General features: G+C 37.5%; 2 protein-coding genes across 3 annotated transcripts; one reads left to right on the forward strand and one right to left on the reverse strand.

Moving 5' to 3' along the window:
- Positions 1-1,495: 1,495 nt before the first annotated feature.
- Positions 1,496-12,380, reverse strand: evx1 (even-skipped homeobox 1). 2 transcript variants are annotated; one of them, XM_048202259.1, is made up of 4 exons: positions 10,935-12,380; positions 9,722-9,954; positions 8,910-9,476; positions 1,496-3,807 (listed from the first exon to the last, which is right to left on the reverse strand). In XM_048202259.1, exons 1-3 carry the CDS (start codon positions 11,299-11,301, stop codon positions 8,940-8,942), a joined length of 1,137 nt encoding a protein of 378 aa, XP_048058216.1. In that variant the 5' UTR covers positions 11,302-12,380; the 3' UTR covers positions 1,496-3,807; positions 8,910-8,939. The 2 variants fall into 2 exon arrangements, with proteins under 2 accessions (XP_048058216.1, XP_048058215.1); XM_048202258.1 differs by lacking the exon at positions 1,496-3,807 and having other exon boundaries at positions 7,831-9,476.
- Positions 12,381-19,098: 6,718 nt separating this feature from the next.
- Positions 19,099-21,291, forward strand: hoxa13a (homeobox A13a). Its single transcript, XM_048200964.1, has 2 exons — positions 19,099-20,266; positions 20,451-21,291. The coding sequence occupies exons 1-2, from the start codon at positions 19,582-19,584 to the stop codon at positions 20,696-20,698; spliced, it is 933 nt and encodes a 310-aa protein (XP_048056921.1). The 5' UTR covers positions 19,099-19,581; the 3' UTR covers positions 20,699-21,291.
- The last annotated feature ends 733 nt before the right edge of the window (positions 21,292-22,024 follow it).

Genomic DNA, 22,024 nt, shown 5'->3' on the forward strand with positions numbered 1-22,024 from the left:
AGGACCCTAAAATGTTCATGCAATCCTTATATTCAGTCCAAATTAAATAATACAATGTCCTACCTGCCTGTCAACATGTTTTTACATACCCTCATGCACTCTGTACACGCACACATCATACGTCATCAGCACGTTTCATGCTATGCGTTTATACAGAGTTTATACAGACAGACCTTAGTCACAAACGCCGCAAGCAAACAGCTGCCACCTTTTACAGTTCCCACCGAATCAAAACAACAAACTTATGCTGCATTCACGGCACGCCATAACTACTGTAACTAAGAGATGGCAACCCATGACGTTCTAATTGGAGCTGTTCACATCCTCAGACTTGGAATTATGTTTTCCATGTCAACAGTATCAACCCAGAAATGAATCTGCAGCAGTCACGTACAAGCTCTCTAAGTTGTTTACGTTCATTATTATTGTAATGTTTTGTGCTTTGAGACATTCGGTAGTTTATCTCCGTCTCTTGTTATGCTTTACCGAGAGCAGCTGTGTCTGTGTGTGCATGTGTTTTGGAGGAGGCGTGGCTTTGGACTGCAATTTTCAGGGAGGATGGGGCCGTATGCTTTCAATGCTAGCAGGCTAACGTTAGCATTTTCCAAATCACCTACTGCACCTTTAAGGGTTGTGTGCTATTTTAATAGAAAACTGAAATTGTCCTGACAAACTTTGAAAACCTTTATTGAAAAAAGTTGAAAAGCATCTATCTAGATAGATAGATAGATTCAAAATGTTACCTACAGAAATTTGCGTTTAGTTTATATATTTCATCATATTTAAAGGGTTGGTTCACCCAAAAATGAAAATTTTGTCATTTATTACTTACCCTCATACCGTTCCACACCCGTAAGACCTTCGTTCATCTTCGAAACACAAATTAAGATATTTTAGTTGAAATCCGATGGCTCCGTGAGGCCTTCATAGGGAGCAATGACATTTCCTCTCTCAAGATCCATAAAGGTACTAAAAATATATTTAAATCGGTTCATGTGAGTACAGTGGTTCAATATTAATATTATAAAGCGATGAGAATATTTTTGGAGCGCCAAAAAACCCCAAAATAACAACTTATTTAGTGATTTAGTTTCAAAACACTGCTTCAGGAAGCTTCGGATCATAAATAAATCAGTGTTTCGAATCTGCTGTTCGGAGCGCCAAAGTCACGTGATTTCAGCCGTTGGCAGTTTGACACGCGATCTAAATCATGATTCGGTACACTGATTCATTGTGCTATGATGCTTCATGAAGCAGTGTTTTGAAATTGGCCATCACTAAATAAGTCGTTATTTTGTTTTTTTTTGGCGCACCAAAAATATTCTTGTCGCTTTATAATATTAATATTGAACCACTGTACTCGCATGAACCGATTTAAATATGTTTTTAGTACCTTTATGGATCTTGAGAGAGGAAATGTCATTGCTCCCTATGAAGGCCTCACAGAGCCATTGGATTTCAACTAAAATATCTTAATTTGTGTTCCGAAGATTAACGATGGTCTTACGGTGTGGAACGGCATGAGGGTAAGTAATAAATGACAGAATTTTCATTTTTGGGTGAACTAACCCTTTAATTAATGTTTTGACCATGGGGTGCATTAGAATACATTACTAGAATGCATTACCCATGTTGAATTACAATTCAGTCAGATTACAATTCAATGTGCAGTGTGGCCAGTTGAATTCAATTCAATATAGTTCTTATGTTTTCAATGTGACTCAGTGCTGCTTGCTGAAATCTTTTATTCTTGCTTGATTCCATCTAATTATGGTGATGCAGTATAACTTAATACAATCTAATGAAAGCTTGAGCAAGCAGTGCACATAGCTCATGTCTTGAATCTTTAACAGCAGCTAGCGTGTAGAAGGGGAAAACCAGGACACCCCTGTCATGCGCCAATGATTCTCCTGTCAGTGTGCGCCTTGTCCTGTTGCCTTCTGGGGGTTGGGGGTTGGAGCATATCGGACACAAGTAAAAGGGCCAGAGAGCTGTAATGAAAACACATCACTTGTTCCCAGGGTTACACTATCACACATACAGTTCTTGCATACACACTTCTTTACATTCACCAGCTACATTCACCTCTCATCATACTTTCTAAAAGTTTAGGTAAAATAATCCTCTTTTTTAGCAATTGCCAGTGGAGTATAAATACTCTCATGATTTGTTTTGAGAACATTCATTGAACTGAAAATTTTTACAATACGTACATTGATATTCTTCAGCACGCATGAAGTTATTTTGATATTTCATAATGCTATAGATTTATCTGATAGAGGACTGGGAAATGATGGGAAAACTCAGGGTTTGGCACGGTTGCCGTGCAGCTCGGCGGCATGGTTGCCGAGTAATAAAGCATAGTGCTGTAAAATAAAACGAGGTGTGGAGAGAGCTGGAGAGCACTGCAAAGCCATTGGCTCCCTGAGTCATCATAAAACAATAACTCACTCCCATAAAACAAAGTGCTTATTAAATTATTTTAGACAATATCGCATGATTTGGGTACACTTCAACTGAGCTTCACTCTTGCAGCTGCATGAGAAAATAAATTGAAGAGTAACTTCAGCAGCATTCTTAATTGTGATGACAATACAATTGTTGTAAGAATAGCCTAAACTTTTTGAACCATAATGAAAAATGTGAGTTAACAATAGGAATTTCACAAGTAATTTTATAAATAGAAAATAATCAACTGAATTGATGTACCTGAATAGATGTACCATCCTTATCAAAACCTAATTATAACTTAAAAAGAACACAAAACTGGTCAGACGGATGTTTGCAATGTACTGTTGTTACAATAGACATTTGGGTTCACACCATGCAATTTATTTGTGTTAGCTGACTAGTGTCAGAGATGTAAGAAAGGGGTGGAGTTGCTATATGAAAAAACAGACAACCATGACCTTGACTATTGATTTTATAATGTTGATGGCACTAAATGATTTTCGTGGTTGTTTTAAATATGTCCATAGCCTCAAATAAAATGGGTTTATTTTCAAATGGAAATGTTTTACTATTTCTGTCTTCATAATTATTAATGACTTAACCAGTGTACACTTACAAGTCCAACTTATCCAAATAACAGTTTTTAAAGCATCTTAATCACATATCCTTTGTGCAGTGTATTTGTATTTTCTCAACTCTAGTCACCAAGGTAAATAAAAAATATAAACCTTGTGCTCTTTATGTGTATGCTTTCTTTTAAAAATTAAAGATTTAAAATTAAATATTGGCATGGCTTTAAAATATCTGTATTAATAATTACATTTGGATTCCATCTATTACCTAATGTTTTGATTGTTTTGGCATTTGATAAACGTAAAATATTTTTTCATATAACTCAAGTATGCCTCTGGATCCAGAAGTACATTCAGACCAGCCCATAAGCTGCTTGGAAGGTCCACAATGTCACAGTGGAAGCACCAAATTTGTATCTCCTACATCCTGAGCCAAAATTAAGGTACCGTATGATCATAATTAGATTTTTGTGGATTTTGTTCTCAGAAGCTACACATACACATGGAATATGTACACTTTGATCAATTTAAATAACAACCTTCTAAGCAAGAACCAATGATCCAGTGGTTCATGTCCAGAAATTCTGGCTTCATCTCAGCTCTGAGCATTGGCCAGGTTAAACACATTGCTTGGCCTCTGTCTCTCTCTCACTCACTGGTAAATGAAGAATGTGGGGGCATCGACCAGCCGCTCCTCTGATATGGGAATCCATCAGTATAGGCAATGAAGAGCTGGACAGAGCCACTATTACTACTGCAGCTACTGGAGATGGACACAGTAGATCTATATAGAACAAGACAGAAAGAGAGAGAGAGAATAACTCTACCGGGGATTATAGCTAGAAAATATTTATGACTCTCTGTGGTAAATTGACCATACATCCTTGAGTGTGCATTGATAGCCACGGAACAAATTACTGAACAATAGTGTTCTTAAACATAATTTAATTGACTGTGTCTATTACACCAATATGATTTTGCTCCAAGCTTTAAGGATCCCCAAAAAGCATACTGCAGTCTAACATTATGTAGTCATCATTAAGATTCATTGTCTCCTTCTCAAAAAAACAAACAAACAAACAAAAAAATATTTAGTTTTTAGTCTTGAAAAATATTGCTCACTGTCGACAGTTACACAGAGAGGCTGACAAACAGTTGATTTTGATTTGTATTGTGTGGTATTTGGAGTCTTTTCTCATTTGGACCTCTTTCATGGAGTATCTACAACATCTACTACAATTTCTTTTAAACAATGTTTACCAGCATGATTCTGGTTTACATTTAAGGATGTTGTAAGATATAAGTTTTTGCTTCTGGTTCTGGAGTACCTTGGCACAGCACATTTTGGATATCTCCTATCTGGCACATCCAGTTCAGGTCTTGGAGCCTCAACTAATATCAAGTGTGTCAGTTAAGGTGTGCATCTAAAATGTACATTGATGGAGTACCTGGATTGAAAATCACTGTTTTAAATTAGCATTTGGGTGCTCAGTAAGGTTTGGATCTACATTCTGCAGGAAGGTAGATCTCCAAGAACAGGACTGAGCATGTGATTATGCTAATTCTTGTGGTTAAGAAAACACCTCAGTAGATCAATGTATGCTTTAGAGAACATGCAATTACATTCCCTTGTAGAGCAAAAGCAAAGTACAAAGAATAATGATTAATGATTACCTAAAATATTTAATAAAATTGCACAAATATTTTTCCCTTTAGTGAACATATACCACAGCACTATTGTTTGAAATTATGTTATTTATTCAGATATTAATAATCAGAGGCCCGGTTTCACAGACTGGGCTTAGACTAAGCCAGGATTAGACTTTAGTTCAGTTAGGGCATTTAAGTATCTTTTATAAATGTAGACTAGAAAAAAACATTACTGGTGTGCATCTTGAGACAAAACAATAGCACATTACATATTTTAAGATATGTCAGAGCAAGTTGCTTTCAGTTAAAGCACAAACATGCATTTTAGTCTATAGGACTAGCTTAAGCCTTGTCTGTGAAACCGGGGGAGAATGTTTAACTCCTTCTGCCCTTTGTGTTTCTATGTTTTCCTTGAGCTCTCCAAAGTGACTAATGATGTGAATCTGGGTAATTGAGTACTTTGTTACCAATATAACAGATCCAAAAAAAAAAAAAAAAAAAAAAAAGAGATAAGTAGGTTTTTTGAAGGACTGAATAGCCAGTAGTGCACTGAATGCCTAAAATTCAGTGATATTTCTGAAGTTTTTGCTATCATCTGGTTGCAAGATAGCCCTCATTTCAAATAAGGCTAGAAGAGACATCCTTTAAAATCTTATTAAAATGACCATGCTGTGAAAGATAGGATTCGTTTTTGGAAGATGTTCTCAGCTATATAAGGAGGTTGCAAATTTGCCTTATAGTAGTATGATCAACAATATCTGTGTCTTGAGTTAGCCCTGATCAAGCCTGGACAGGAACGTCCCTCTACACCTGTAAGGAGAGCTTAATAGGCTAAGCAACGCTAGAAACCTGAAGTAGAAGACTATCTCAGGCCTAACTTGGTTGCTTTGGTTAAAAATCTGAACGAAATGCTAGATGAAGACATGCACTTCAATAACATACGCTAAATAGACCAGTTCTATAACAATAAAACGGTATTCATCATGCTTGCTCTCTCTTGAATAAATTACAACGGACTTTTTTTTTCTTGGCGCAACTGATGGTACTTTATTTCTTCAGCCTTCTTATTTCCTGGACGCACTGCCCCCGGTGCACCGTAAATAACGCTGATAGACGCCAGAGGAATATGACTTTCACACACCCGATTGATTTAATGTGACCTCTACTTTCTTAATACAACTGGATGCCTATTTAACCAGATGAAGGCTCAGATTGTCCCGTACACTTGTGCATTAATTCCTCATTCATCATCATTAGGCAGTGAGTGGTCCATTCACGCCTCGCTCTGCCTGCTGTAAATTAGAATGTAAACAGGCTTTTAAACAGTCGCCGCCTTGAGATGCGCTTTAACGGACAGATGCGCGGTACCGCCCCTGCCTATGGAGTATTGTCGCTCCAGAAAAATAAGAAACGAGATGTCAAATCTTATTCTCACAATACAGTCATCCATATCTTTAACACTCTTTTCTTCATAGATTTAGTACTGTTGGTGTGTAATGTGATGATCTGTTTTAATTCATTATTACATTTTTTTAAGATGATGGATATGCTGAGGTTACATCAAAGAGCATATTAAATAGTCCGAGGGCTGAAAGTAAGATAATTCTACTTGTATAAGGACTGTAAAAAAAAACTATATAAACTGTCATAGTTTTATTTTTCATTCCACATGCTCATTGGTGCAGGTAAACCGGCGTTGGGTAGGCTACGTGCATAAAATGTCACATTTTAAGTATCGAACAAGCTGAAATTTATTAGACGGTGGTGAACTATCAGCCCCATGTGGTATATATATATATATATATATATATATATATATATATATATATATATATATATATATATATATATTCTTTTATTATTAATTCTCAATGTAGTCGTTGGCTATACCTTCACCTTTGGTAATTTAATGTAGCAAGCGGACATAAATCCGAATTTTGAGTTAAGTGCTCTGGTTTAAATGGCGTATTATTCCAAACATATGCATTTTAATCAACTTGGTCACACTTACAAGAACTGCTTCTAATAAGGCCATCAATCACGTGCGCAACCAGGACCTTCTGGTGAGGGCTCGTGTGTGGGAGGAGGTAAATTGTTTGGGCAAGCGATCACTAGCAATTGTTGACATTTTGTGTTTAACGTAGCAGATGAAAAGAACAATTAAAAATGAAAACACCTCTTTTCGAACAATTCTTGTCAAACATATAGTTAAAAGTGACTGAGTATGCTATAGCCAATGCACGTTTAATTGGAAAAACAAACAAACAACAAGATTATTATTTTCTGTTATTAAAATGATTAGCTCTGAAAAACAAACAAAAAACAAGATTATTATTTTCTGTTAATAAAATTATTAGCTCTAATAGCTTTCTATATGCAATAACTCCAATTCTGAAAATTGTAACGTATTTTAGTTTGTCTATTTGTTTTTCGTTCTGCATACTAGAGGGCAGTCACTTTTGATTTGTATTTTTAATATTCTGGTGTTTGCTTTGGCAGTTCGACATGTGATGGTTAGACACAATATCCAACCTTATCAATTATGTCCAGAAAGCTTCAATTTGCCGCTCCAGGTGCCACAATTACGCGGACAACCCAGCTAATTAACGTGAGTTGATTGGTGAGGTGGAGGCATCATCGATCTTTCTGCATTCCAATATCTCCACAAGACATTCCATTCCAATCTTTCTATTAACAGCCCGGAATATGGCTTGTATTAACGGTGCCCGGGGACTACTTAACAGCTCGTTCAGATCAAGAGGTCCAGTTATATCCAAGCTATTAGATCATTTCAGTGTTTCAGATGAAAGTAATAGAGGCCATATAAGAGATAAAGATGACAACAAACTGTAATTTGAAAGCAATAAGCCTACTTTGTATCAAATTTAAGAACGATGCTGTCGTATAGCTACTTGTCGGTTGTCATTTTCTTTCTCAGATTCTTCGCATCCGACTGATTTGGCTATTGTTTTGTCTTTCAGAAAGTCTAAAAAGATACATTTGTGAATAAAATAATTTCATTTACAAATCTTTGAAGAAAGTAGCATATTACTTACACTGTTCCATCACTAATAGCATAAAATCTTTTAAATGATACATTTGGCGTTTTAAGAATAAACATTAGTCACTCGTCACTTTTAGTTTGAAATATTTTATTATGAAATTCAATTAATCAGAACACTACTGACCCATTTTTAGCGCATTTTCCACAACCCGAAATCAACCTAACTGAGCAGAATATTATGTAAATATACATTAAAGAAATTGATGCAAGAGTTGAATTCAAAATACATAAATGTAAAAACATTATGGTCAATAAATCAATAAATAATCCCACATCTGATGATGTCCATAAATATTAGCGGTATTTATGCGTGATTTACCATTTTACTTGTGTGTATTTTCATTGTATTGTGTGTCTCAGAGTGAAGATGAAGCCGACAGCAAGGCCGGAGGAGACAGTATGGGATGGTTTTCAGCTGATGCGGGTAAGACAGGCATCTCTGGCTTGCCCCAATTTGCCGCATGTGATTGTCCAATGGATCTCTAGCGCATGTTCTCCCGTCAAGCCAGCAAGCCTCGCATGGAGCTTCTTAATCCGCTCCCCTGGCGCCTTGTTACCGGTTTGGCAGACAAGTCTCTGAGCGTGCAGCATTATCATTAATTCAACATTCAAAAATTCTCCTTTCCGAATACATCACTCCTTAATTTCCCTCGCATCTGCACATTTCGGTGTGCTACCGGGACCGGGTGTTCGTGGAGAAGGAATAATGAGCCAACCGTGCTCGGTTAACAAATCCCCTTGTTAAAAAGCTAGATGAAAAACATCGTTTTAATGTGAAAAAAAAAAAAAAAACTGCATGTGGGTCAATTTGTATGGTTATGAAAGTATAAATTATGATAGATTTTTGCGCTATCCTCCAGTCATTTTTCCTTGTCTCCTTTGTCACATTTTTGTTTATAGGATGTAGCCTATTTATAATGTATTTGAGTTAATATGATATCTCTGTTATCAGTATCTAATTTCTCCAAAGATGATTTAAAAGTCCGTGGCCTGACAGTGTTAAAATAAGACTCCGTCTGCACAACATATAGCTTCTTAACTGGAAAACATCCACAGTTTCGAAACTTTAACGAAAGCAGATTGCTTTTGTGTTGTGCAAGCTGCTTTGAGAAGTTCATGCGTTGACTTATTAAATACTGCCAAAGTGGCCAAAGCTGATCCGGATATAGTACCCGAAGAATCCGTGGCCTCTTGCTGTCGTCTTATCTGGTTAGTGGCACTTCCTCCCTCTGGTCCAAAGACACTGAAGATGATTTGCTGATGACTGCTGGCGAGAACGTGAGGAAGGCCTCAGTCCTGGTCGTGGGCGAACACGAGAAGTCTGCGTTGTTGGACCTGTGTGGGAGCCCGTTTGACTGACTGGCAGCGTGACAGGCAAGGCAGGAGCATGGGCTTCCACCAGGACCAAGCCCATGACCCGGGCTGGGATACAGTGATGGGTGTCTGAAGGCGCACAGTAGCTCAGGACGCGGGTATGGATGCGAAAGCACCCGAAAACTATCCAGCGAGCGCAGAGGATTGGAGAATGGACCCCCGGTAGCAGAGGCTGAACCTGCAGTCACTCCGCTGAGTGGAGAGTAGTAAGGTAGAGGAAGGTGAGATTGAAATGGATAGGGCAGGCTGCCCGTGGCTGCAGCATGGCTCATCATATAAGTGTAAAAGGCAGGGTCGGCAGGATGCGGCCAAGTCATAGCCAGCCTCTGTCTCTTGTCTTTCATGCGACGGTTCTGAAACCAAACCTGTAACCAAAAGCAGCAAAGCAGGCATAAAATAATAGTAATGATTGAGGCCTAGTGCATATCAGTAAATCCAATTTGGATAAGCATCAAACAAGGAAGAATGTTCCCATAATTAAGCAAATAACAGTTATGATGAATATTTCATATAATTGTGATCTTTTTATTTCTTGATTGATTGGAGCAATCTTGGCAGGGTTTATATATATGAGGCCTATATCCTAATAGACGTAGGCGCAATGCAATACCTTTATTGTTGTTTCCGGTAAATTTAAGGCAGCCGCCAACTCGCACCTACGTGGCCTGGACACGTAATTTTCCCGGTAAAACTCTTTCTCCAGTCGTGCTATCTGCTCTCTCGTGAATGCTGTTCGATACCTTCGCATCTGGTCAGAACCGTAGTTGAGAGAACCGGGGCCTGAGCCCATCTTGTTGTCCACACCGACTTCTTTACCGTGGTTCGGCGAGCCCATCGCCATTCCTTAAAGAAAATAAACATTAGTGATTTTAGGACTTACATCCGTTGCAAGGTTTCTGCTTTCCGATTTATTAATAGATAATTCATACTTAATCGCTTGATAATGCTTTTTGGATGCCTATTACACAGAAGGAAAAAAGAAGAAGATGAGTTTGAATTCATTTGCATATTTTTAATATTACTGAATGATTTCGGTCAAATAGATAAATAATCGCGCAAAACAAACAAACAAAAACATAACAGGTTCGGAGATTAAGACTGCATACTTTTCTATATCAATGTCCAGTGGAGAAAAGCTAATAAAACATGCACTCTCAATCTCTAAACATTATTATTTATTTTCAAAATATAGACTAAACAAATGCCCGGCTTTATATAGCATTTCATTTGAATTAATGTGCACTTTTGAGGAAGTAAAAATTATTTGGAAGTAGAAATAGAAGTAGAAATTATTTGGAACATCCCTGTATTGATTATGCATACTTTAAAAAAAAAGCAATACCTTTCATTTATTTTTGCACTATTTCTTTAAATAATGTTTAATAGTATGAAATAGAATGAATTGAGAGACTCGTCATACTAATTTTAGCGTAGCCTACACATTATGATATATTTAAATAGTTAAATGCAACCGTATTTACAATGGACATTCTTAAACGGAAAATAAAAACAATTAATGAGATGCTGAAGATTGGTCTAAGATGACTTGACATCTTGTTAAAGCCCATGGACAACACCCCAGATACAAAGTGGCCTTATAATTGACTCGTTAATTCAAAAAGCTTGCAATAACGTAACAGGAGCTGACAATCGAACGCGCTCACAAGCAATGAGCTACACGGCAGATCGATTAAACGTGGTTATGTGGTCGCATGTATTCTCACTCAACGAGAATTTACAAACATGAGAAGAAAATGTGGATAAATAAATACAAGTAAAACAAGAATACTATGTGCCGTAGTTTTTTTTTTTTTTTTTTTTACCTTGTCCACTCGGGTAATCCATGCTCTCTGGGGTACAGCTGACATCTATTTCCTCATAGAGATCTGATTCCGCATCTGAGCTGCTGGCCTCTTTGTTGGGAATGTCTGACAGGTCTCTGTCCGGCGCGGAGGGCTTGCTAGCAAGTGTCACTTCTCCGTACTTTGCGCTACGGTGTCCCTTTGTGGCGTCATCCACTAGGTTTTGCGAATAAGGCACTGGGCTCAGTCTGTTCTGGTTAACCGGTTTGTCCGGTAACTTGCGCATGGGGTCTCCAGTAGCTTCCGTCAAATTAGAGCCAGTTTTGGCAGACAGTGTGCCAACCTGACCACCCTCGGTGCGCATCAGCATGTCCTTAGCGCTGTCCATAACCGTTAGACGAGAGCAGAGGGCCAGATCTCCCGGAGCTTGGTAAGACAGTCTGGGAGCAGGAAACGCAGACGAGGAGCTGTGCGATGCGAGCGCTCGAGAGTGCTGCACGATATCTGGGAGGGATCACCATTGCCCTCTCTCTCCTCACGCGCTGTCATTGTTAATAGGGCAGTCGTCATAATAGAAGGCTCAGTGACGCCACGAGTCGATTTAGAGTGAATAAACAGAGCGGGAGAGTAGTCTAGGAGAGACAGAGGTGAATTCAAGGCTACATCACCAGTTAAACACTGGGCTATAGAGGCATAAAAGCACCAACTTTAACTTTTTAGCACGTTTAAATGAGATGTTTACTGATGTGAGTCATAATGAAGTGTTTGACTCAGCATCGTTCATATATTTTCTCCCTTAGAAATGTCATAATTTAATTTAATGTTTGTGTTGGTTATGATTTTAATTGAAATTCTCATAGTTGACCCAATATAATAACCAGAATGTCAATGACTTTTTTGTTTCATCGAACTATATTTGGTTAAATATGTTCTCACATATGAGAAGAAAGAGTGGTTGAGGGCTTTTCGATGGATTAAAAAAAAAACCTAATGTCTATTAACGAGGACAGTCAAGGTTTAAATTGTGTGATAGAACGCAAATATGGTAAAACCCTATCTATTATCTCCCTGTCTTGAGCCCACTTGGATAGGAAGGAGTCATAATGGCAGCCTTTCGGAATATATTAGCACATGTTCTTCGCCGATCAACACAGTCAGTGAGCGTTGGAAGACGTCAGACTGAATGGGAATATTCCAAAGATGAGGAGGGCTGTCTTACCGCCAGCGGCGTAATTTGAAGTGTACAAGTTCAATCTATTCTTCAGCGCACCATCTCAGTCACGCTCTATTCCCTTCGCTCTTTCTCCCGCCCTAACTCGATCTTCCAAAGTGGTGTCAAGTAAAGTGCAAAAAGGTCAGGTCCCCGTGACCAGGAGTAAGAATAACAGGCTATTTGACATTTAATTAGATTTGTTTGAGCCGCGCCAACAATGCATATACCCTCACCGCCTACTGGCGGGAGGCAGCTGTCCAGTTTTATTTCTGGAATGTTTAAATTTGAACTCTTTAGGTTTCAGATGATTATACTCTATATTCAATTTAATTATTTCCCAATACATAGTATAATAATTTCACTTATTTCAATATCAAATTAACAACAATAAAGGTAAACAAGAAGGAATGGGCTATATAAAATATTGGTCTTTCAAATCCTGTCCATCATTACAAAGTGCAAATGAGTTATTTTCCCCATGTATGATTAAATTTTATGTTGCATCTTGTTTATGGTATTCAAATCGTTTTCGTTGTAAATCTTAGATTCATTTTCTTGTTTTATTTCTGACTTATTTTTTATCTATTTTTATCTCCGTGTCTCACATAGAGTAGAAAGCATATAGGCTAGCGGACTGAGATGGACAAAGTTCAAAATCCTGTTCTGTCTCTTGGTCATTGACAAAACCAGCATTTTAATGGTGAGGCTTATGAGTTTCGGGCTCCAGGAGACGAGTCTGTCGAGTATATTATATACGCTGGAAAGATAACCTAGCGCACTGCTTGCTTTCAGGGAGGAGGCCGCTCCCTCCTCCGCTTTGATGTCGGAGTTCGGGCAGTAAAAAATCGCAACAAAGCTGTGATGAAGTTCTATTGCTTTAAAGAATATGGCCTCATAGTTTTAAACTTGATATTACTTCTCAAAACCAAATGGCTTTCTTCGTTTTTGGTGGCGTAATATAGCTTACAACTGTGGTTTTTCCTTATAACCGCACTTAACAACACCGTTGATATACCACAGAGGCAGCAATAGGATCATAACCTACTGGGATGTAATTAGCTCGACTTTTGTATCTTAATTGCATACAAACCACCCATCTCTCTCAAAGAAAACATGTACGACAATTTCCAAAAAATGCCCAAATGTTTTTTTATTAACATTCATTGTTTAATTTTAATTAAATTAATTAAAATATTCCAGGAGTTCATTAAAATACCCAGAGAGTTTGACCATATCAGATTAAGAGGTGGTTACTAGAGTATTTTATGAAGTTTGCAATGTTTTGCGTTTCAAAGGCTTTGTTGACAACAGTGATTATTGTGTTAGTGATTATTATCTTGTATGCAGTTCAAAGCTTCCGTCTTCTCATTTCTCATCAGTATTCTTCCACGTTCGTTCTCTCTTCCAGTAGGCCATAGCGTATGGGAAATCCGGGGATGTTTTACAAGCGCTTCGACACACAACCGCCTTGAGTGGATGGAACTCTCATGTAGTGAAGTGACGTCAGACGCTCTATTTGTGTGCCCGCGGCGATAGTTCTCTGAATCATCAAAGCTGTCCTCGTGCGCCCTCGCCTGTTAGGAAAGATAAGAGCACCGCAGAACTCTCCCCCCCCCTCTCTTCAATCTCTCTTCAATTTTAGTGTTCTTTATTGACAAGAAAAACTGTATAGCTGCTTACAGCGAAAACCTGTGAAATATACAAAATAAAATAATGGTGTAAATCAAAGTAATATTAGATGGCACTAGCAACCCTAAGGTCCTGATTTCAATTCTGCTAAATGTATAAATGTGTTTTTTTTAAAAGAATAATTTAAAGAAGAAATATTAATTGCACAAGTATTTATGCAATACAAACTTAAGAATAATTGCATTGTAATGAGCATAGGTTTAATGGAGACAGATTCAAGGTTGATCACTTACTGTCCCATATTTTGGCAAACAGACACATACTATCACACAGCAGTACTTGTGTTTCCCTAGAGGGTTTCACTGTAAGATTGTCTAATGTGCAGTGTATCTGTTTGAACATTTACTGGATGATTCTGTAATTTGTGAATTTTGGCTGAAAACGGGGCTCCTTCTGTTTTGATTGGTCACCGTTTACAGAAATAGTCTGCCATGGTGTGCTTTCTATTTCTAGGGCCACATAGTATTTTACTTTGTTGTTGTGTTTCCCAATGGGTGACACATTTATGTTTAATTTTGGTTGTAATTTGTTCAATCTCATTTGTTTGACGTTATTGTTTTGGTCCAGTGTGTCAATGTGATTAGGGTTAGTGGATGTTAGTTAAACTATGGCACTGCATTCTCTCTCTTGGTATATTGCAGAGATTTATAATGAGTTTTAGATGTTTCCAGAATGTGATTGGCCGTTTTTAATTCCTTAATAGCCTAATCGTTAGACTTTTGCTTTGTGTCTCTTTCATTTCTTCTTTTGTTGTCATGTTTTTCTCCGATATAGACCTTTTTCATAGCTTATAAAGATATTTAAGTATTAATGCATAAAATCTCTCAACTAGAGGTGCCGTCTGATCTTCAAGGTCATAAAACTTAGATTTCAAATCAAACCTAAATCGCATAAAATGATGTTAACAGACCAATTTTATTAGACTAAATGAATACGTTTGGCCTGAATATGGCTCACAAACATGGACCCTGATTCACATTCCTTGTGTCTCATTTTGTGTACATTCCTACACCACCAATAAACCTTTTTGTGGGCGGTCCTTGAAGGCGTCCTTGAACTTTAAACAACCATATATTTGCATTTATCTCCTGGAAAGCACAGGCTGCATCTTGAACATTTTTGTACAACTAAGTCTTTAAATTCAGTGGACAAATTCGCAAATTATTGATTCAGCTATAACTGTCAATGAGTTTGAAGCTAGGCCTGTTTGCATATATTCGTTGCATAAATTCCTCATACACTATACCCTGCGGTTCAATATTCTGACATTTTATCCCTTTAATAATGATTCTGACATTCTTAAATTAAGACTCCTTCCTTCCTATTTTTTTCTCTCGAACGATAATTTTTAACACAAAGTTTCCTCAATAGAAATCGTATCTTAACAAGTTTATGTAGCCTACATATTTACCATTTTATTTTTGCAGTGTATTACCAATTCCACTTTTTTGCGACCAAGCTTACTTAACAATATTTGTGTTTTGTCGTTTGCATTCACTTTCAGCTACACGTGTGAAACTGATGTATCATCACCTGTGGCTATAGGCCCAGTAAGTAATAAGTAGCCCAATATTTAAACTCATATCGGTTGGCTGTTTTATTGATTAGACGACAAATTACTTCCCTTTCAATGTCATCACTCGCTTGCCCCCATGCATCGCAGTGCTTCTTTTCTATGGTTGATTAACAAGGTAGATTGAAGTGATCTATTTTTAGTAGAATGAGATCACTTAACTCAACTTGCTCTCTCGTGGTTTCTTCTTGACAAGTCTCTTTCCTTGTCAGGTTAAGTATAGGATTAAACAGCATAATAGACTCATGAGATGCTGCGGTTTCTGTAATTCCGGTGTGAGCGCAGATCAGAGTGGAATTTTAGGCCTTGTCGCGCTTTGACTGGACCAGGTCCGCCCATAGTGCTTACCAAACTTCCGCTAGAAGTTTAACAACTGTGCCCAACTTGAACTTGACCATGACGCGCACAGAATAGTCTCCACTACAACTCCACTTTCTCACTTTTAAAAATTTCTTTAAGTAACAGAAATATGTAGTAATTTAATAGTTTTTAAGAAGAACTATTGCACAAAAAGTACATATTAAAAAAACACACTTTACCCCACATCTTGACGGATGTCAAAACACGTGCACATTGGTTTCCATTTATCATAATATAATTTACTTTGGGAGGCTGTCCAAATTTAAAGCGTATCTGAAATCTCACTGGCTTTTTATGTCCGTGAAATTAATTTTAAGACGTGGGCCCTACATCGACGGTCTGATACTTATTTATCGCTTTGTGTTATGAACTTTTGTATTTGAGAAATGCTTTGAACGCTATGTGTAGGCCTATATATGGATGGATAAATAATCCAATGTTGTCTCTAATTTTATTGAAATAATTTAAGTAAATTAAATGCTGATTAAAAATGAGAGCGAGTAGAGTACGAGTAATAATAGATCTTTTATCACAAAAATGTGATATAGAACAAGCGATATATATGCAATATAAACAACCTGATATATGTGTTTATTATATTAAACAATGTGATATCAATGAGGTTAATTTTTAAGGCCTTCCTTGAATTTGGGCCTTACAGACAACCACAACGGTTTACTCGACGAACGAGTGTTAAACTGTGAAATGTCGTCATAAGGTGTCATCTTTAAATACTGTCATTATTTAATATGTTGGCTGCATACAAATGCAGAATCTTAATTTCTCACAGTGTCACTGTATTTAACAATGTCAATAAACAAAACTTATTTGCTAATTTTAAATTTGTAGTTCATTCATAAGTCAGATAAAATATATGGATGAATTTATGTTGTGCATCATCGATTATTTCGTTTAAGGCATTCGTTAAAAACACCATTTGTACATGAGCAACAAAGCAACTGAAATACAACTTGTAAAAGTAAAGGGAAAATCTTTAGATTTTCTAATCGAGAAAAGACCATTTTTTGCCTTGTGTCAGCGCGTGAACCATTATTTAACTTTTTTTTCGGTTCATCTTTACTGAAAATTAACACACAAAAAGAAATATTAAACTACCGATAATGTTTGATGATTGAACAATGTCCAATGCTTTGTACTATGCAGTGCACTTCTCAACGTGTTTGACTTCATGCGTCATGCATCCACAGCCAAATATTAAAATCAATTTTGGCTCCTATAATTAAAAAAAAAATTCCCAGTAGAACTGATGAAAAACGCATAGTCTTATTCTCATATTCTTATAGTTAAATATGTTGCTTGCGGCTACCTCTGTTATTTCGTAATAATCATTATAAAAACGTGTATTGTTTTTAAATATTCCTTGCAGTATATATCAAAGCCAACAAGTTGAAATGCACGTTAAACAAAATATTTAATTAACATATTATTTTAGTGTTGCATTGAAAATCATTCTTTCGATGTAGTTAACTGCATTTTGTTGACTAAACAAGAAATATCCCAAAACATGTGGTGGGAGTAGAATTCATTTTGTGATATAAATGATATACTATTGCTCTTACTCTTCTTGCAGACTCTGTGCTTAGAATCTCAAACAAGACCTACATTATTATTATTCAAGTTCACAGTCTTGCTACAACAGATCACAACACGAGCTATACGCACCCAGTTATACCCTTCCTAACATTCCAAATATTATTTAACCTAATTTTCTAAAAATTATTTTAAAACATCAGTTTCAGTTCACTACATCGTGAAATACTACTATACCTACTATACTACTACTACTACTACTACTCTCTAATAATAATAATAATAATAATAACAACAACAACAATAATAATATCACCCGTGCTATGTGTTTCGCTGGACAAAAGTCTAAATGATATTCTGCAGGCTCTTGTAGTGTTGTTGAGGTTCAAACGTCGTCCGATAAAGACAATAGATCAATAGATGCGTTCACTTTTAAATCATCGCATTGCCATCATAGTAATACATTCTAGTTCATTACATTATAGCACGTTGAACGTGGAATAATCAGCAAAATAAAGTAATTACAAAAAAATATGTATTCAACTATACACACACACACACACATTATATATATATATATATATATATATATATATATATATATATATATATATATATATATATATACACACATTCCGGATCACGCGATTGTGCCGTTTTCTAGCATTAGTCTGTGTTCGAGCTAAAAAAAAAGTAGCTTAGTTTACACATCGGGAAGGAATTACACTTAAAAAACATGTTGTTTTAAGAATCAAAATAATTAAAATATGTAGAATTATATTCGAAATTTATATTATTTATATTATTATTCGAAATTTCTGAAGAATCATTTTCATGCAACATCAGAACCAAATACTAATTTATTCTTCCATTCGAGCAGTCGGACAACATGGTTGTATAGGCGACCCAATATTTAGTTTGACAGTTTTCAAACTTCTTACCTAAAAAACAAAAAACAAAACACGGTTTCTTCCAAAAACAGCTAGCTGTATTCTAACCCACGTCTAGTTGGTCAAAATACAAAATCGAAAGGAAATCGTATTAAATTGTAGGCTATATTCATTCTCCACAGATTCGCTAACATTTGTGATACAAAGTGACAGGCCAGTAAAAGTAAAAGGCTTCTGTGACGTATCTCATTCACCAAAGATGTCTCACCATTCGACTCTTCTCTTTTGTAAGCTTTGAGACTGGCCATCAAAGTCTGAATAGGCCAACAGGCACAGTGTCGCGGCCAGACGGCAACTTTCAACTTGACCTTGGCCTGCAGACGCGTCAGCCCCGCACGTAAAAAATGCACAGACGAGTACAGGGGGGTGTTCTCTGTCTCCGCATCTTGTAAACAAAACGGAAGCCGTCGCAGCAGGACTTCATGCCACATTCAAAAATTGGATCTTTTTCTTTAACTGCCATCACTTTCAACCAATTTTCTAAGTATCGTGAAAATAACCTGTAGATTTTGTTGTTAAACGTTAAAGGGCACACCTGGCTTGCTTTAGTACACACTTGTATTGCATCATAAGACGTGCAGTGCTTACAGTTTGATGAATGAATGTAGAATGTTGTTTGAAGATGTAGAAATTGTTGGAAAATTTAGAGAGTAACAATTTTTGGACGATGATGTAGACTTACTTTTCTAACTTTTTTTATTGAGCAACACGGGGCACAGTAATTATTTTTATTTTATTTAAAAAAAAAAAAATCGGATTCAGTGTGTCTTCTGTTGAAATCTTAATCTTCAAATTGATTGCAGGGCCAACAAGGGCTCAACAGTGGCAGCAGCTCACAAATGGCTGTCAAACGTAGGTGTTTGCAAAATTGACTGGAGTCATATAGCGCGCTTACAATTACACAATATTCTTTCAAATGTTTACCTCAGCGCCCAGGACTATCTTAAATAACAAAACAGTAATAATGAACCTTTTTTCTAGAGTTCCAGTAAAGTGGATACAGAGATAAAATCTCATGAAAGACCACAGCTGGATTTGCCATTTCCGTTTATCCACTCTCGTCACATTTTTAACATCTTTAAACGGGTAAAATCCTTTGACAGATAGTCATCTCACATCAAGGCATTTGTGCTCGGTTTAATTGTTAGCACTTGAGGTGATTATCGTCCTAGTTTACATATCACATGACCAGTTTTGAGCCAATCGAGACGTGATTCTGGATATGCGCAGGGTGCGTCAGAGTCGCTTGACTCTCGCGGAATCGACTGTCTCCTCTTTTTCAGTCTCGGCGCTTCTCAAAAAAGAGCCACAAGTCTAAATGTCCGACGGGCTATGACAACGTCACTGCTTCTCCGCCCGCGCTGGATTGACCCGGTCATGTTTCTCTATGATAACGGTGTTGGCTTGGACGACACCGGCAAGAATATGGAAGGGTTCACGGGAGGTAACTTCTCGCCGAGTCCGTGCAGGAATTTGATGGCTCACCCTGCCTCTCTTGCGCCCAGTGCTGCTTATCCGTCAAGCGAAGTGGCTGCCGCTGGAGCGGGTGAGCCTGGTAAGCAATGCAGCCCCTGCTCAGCCGTCCAGGGTTCAGCCAGCGCTTCAATTACATACGGATATTTCGGTGGCGGTGGATACTATCCTTGCCGAATGTCCCACCACCACGGGGGTGGTGGAGGTGTGAAGACATGCGCACAATCCCCCGTCTCTTCCTCACCTTACGGGGAAAAATACATGGACACGTCCGCTTCTACAGGCGAAGATTATACCACTTCGCGCGCCAAGGAGTTTGCCTTCTACTCGAGCTACGCCTCGAGCCCGTATCAGCCAGTTCCGAGCTATCTGGATGTGCCTGTAGTCCAGGCAGTGAGCGGGCCTGCAGAGCCCCGGCATGAGTCCTTATTACCAATGGAGAGTTACCAACCGTGGGCTATCACAGCCACTGGCTGGAATGGGCAGGTCTACTGCACCAAAGAGCAGCCACAAACGGGAAACGTCTGGAAGTCGTCTATTCCAGGTAAGGCTATTGTCAGAATAGCGCAAAAAAAAAACAAAAAAAAAAAAAAAAAACAGTCTTAAACAGTTTTACATTTCTTCCAACGTATCAAAACGGTGTCATTTTGCACCTATAACAAAGCGTACTGTTCTGTGCATTCATCCTTAAACACATTTTAATACTCTTATTGTAATTTTCTTATCAGATGCAGTGTCTCATGGAGGGGCAGACGGCAGCTCCTTCCGCCGCGGGAGGAAGAAACGTGTTCCATACACCAAGGTGCAGCTTAAGGAGCTTGAACGGGAGTATGCCGCCAACAAGTTTATTACCAAGGACAAACGCAGGCGGATATCCGCTCAGACCAACCTGTCTGAACGACAGGTCACTATCTGGTTCCAGAACCGAAGGGTAAAGGAGAAAAAAGTCGTCAACAAATTAAAAAGCAGCAGTTAGCTTTGCTCTGTGTAAATGTAAGCGAACAATTTTAAACAGTGATGGCCCACACACACTCAAAGCTATAAAATTGTAGACGTTTTAACGAATATTTGTTTTCCTTGGACTACTGCTTTGAAGTGACCACTTTGGATCCGACAGGGATGATAGTGACGCGGTGCGTCATTTCTGCGCTGCAAACGGTGTATGGCCATATTCCCAACTCAGGACAAAGAGGGCCAAAAGATAAGTTTGTTTGTTGAGATTATTAACTGCTCACCAAAATATCGAATGAAGAGAAATACATTGGATATTTAAATTGTGATACTGTAACTCTTTACAGTGTGGTACGAGTTTTCTTTCACCACCCCAGTGTCGATTATAATCGAAATTATACTTTGCTTGAAATCTCAAGTTCATGAAATTTCGTATCATGCTGGAGAATATGAGGTATGGAGCCTGTAGTTTATCAGGGCCATGTACAATCTGTGGTCATATTTGTGCCAAAATAATATACACTATAAACTTACTGTGTGTGTTAAAGAGTATTATGTGTGTTTTGTCGTTTTATAGTGTTGCGAAAAATCCGTCCTAATAAACCATTCTTAAGAAAATATGTATGGCGACGTAATAATTTATACACTTGTATTGCAACATCAAACCACATGACAAAATACAAAACTTGAACTTGAATTGCATTTAACACGCTCACTATGATCTTTGAAAATGCAGCAGTTGATACAAGCAAGTAACTGACCTGTTGGATGGTATCCAAAACTTTATTGACTGTAAAAGACGTATGTCTTCTTTAGTATACTATGATTTTTTTCCCTCGTCCGTTGGCTGTACAAAAAGTGATGCATTCTGATTTGCTCTTGAGTGATGTCAACTAGTCGGGTGCGTACCTCCGCCGTACAATAGAGCAATTGCGCCATCTTCTGATGTACATTTGTAAGTGAAGCAGTCGGCCTTGGTCATTTTAATTATTGAAATTATTAAAGCGTAAAAAGAAACATTTGTACAAATTGAAGCCAAAGATCTGTTATGTATTAATGCATTACTCATTCAGTTTACTTTTGCCTGTCTTAGAGGTTAATTTCCACAGAGAGTATGTATAAGCCAATATAAAATAAAAACAAGAAAACAAATATGAACTAAAAATAAAATATAAAATATATACAAAAAAGCGATCAAGAAAACAATATTGTTTTAACAACAATATTGTTAAAACCATCTCATTTTATATTGCCGAGATCGTTTGGATCGGTTTACCTTGCTTCTCGGTCAAGACAATTAAGTGCTAATTTCATGTACGATTGCGTATTTATTTTACATACATGAAACATT

The sequence above is a fragment of the Megalobrama amblycephala genome, linkage group LG9 (assembly GCF_018812025.1).
Source record: "Megalobrama amblycephala isolate DHTTF-2021 linkage group LG9, ASM1881202v1, whole genome shotgun sequence".
In the NCBI taxonomy this organism is placed as follows: domain Eukaryota; kingdom Metazoa; phylum Chordata; class Actinopteri; order Cypriniformes; family Xenocyprididae; genus Megalobrama; species Megalobrama amblycephala.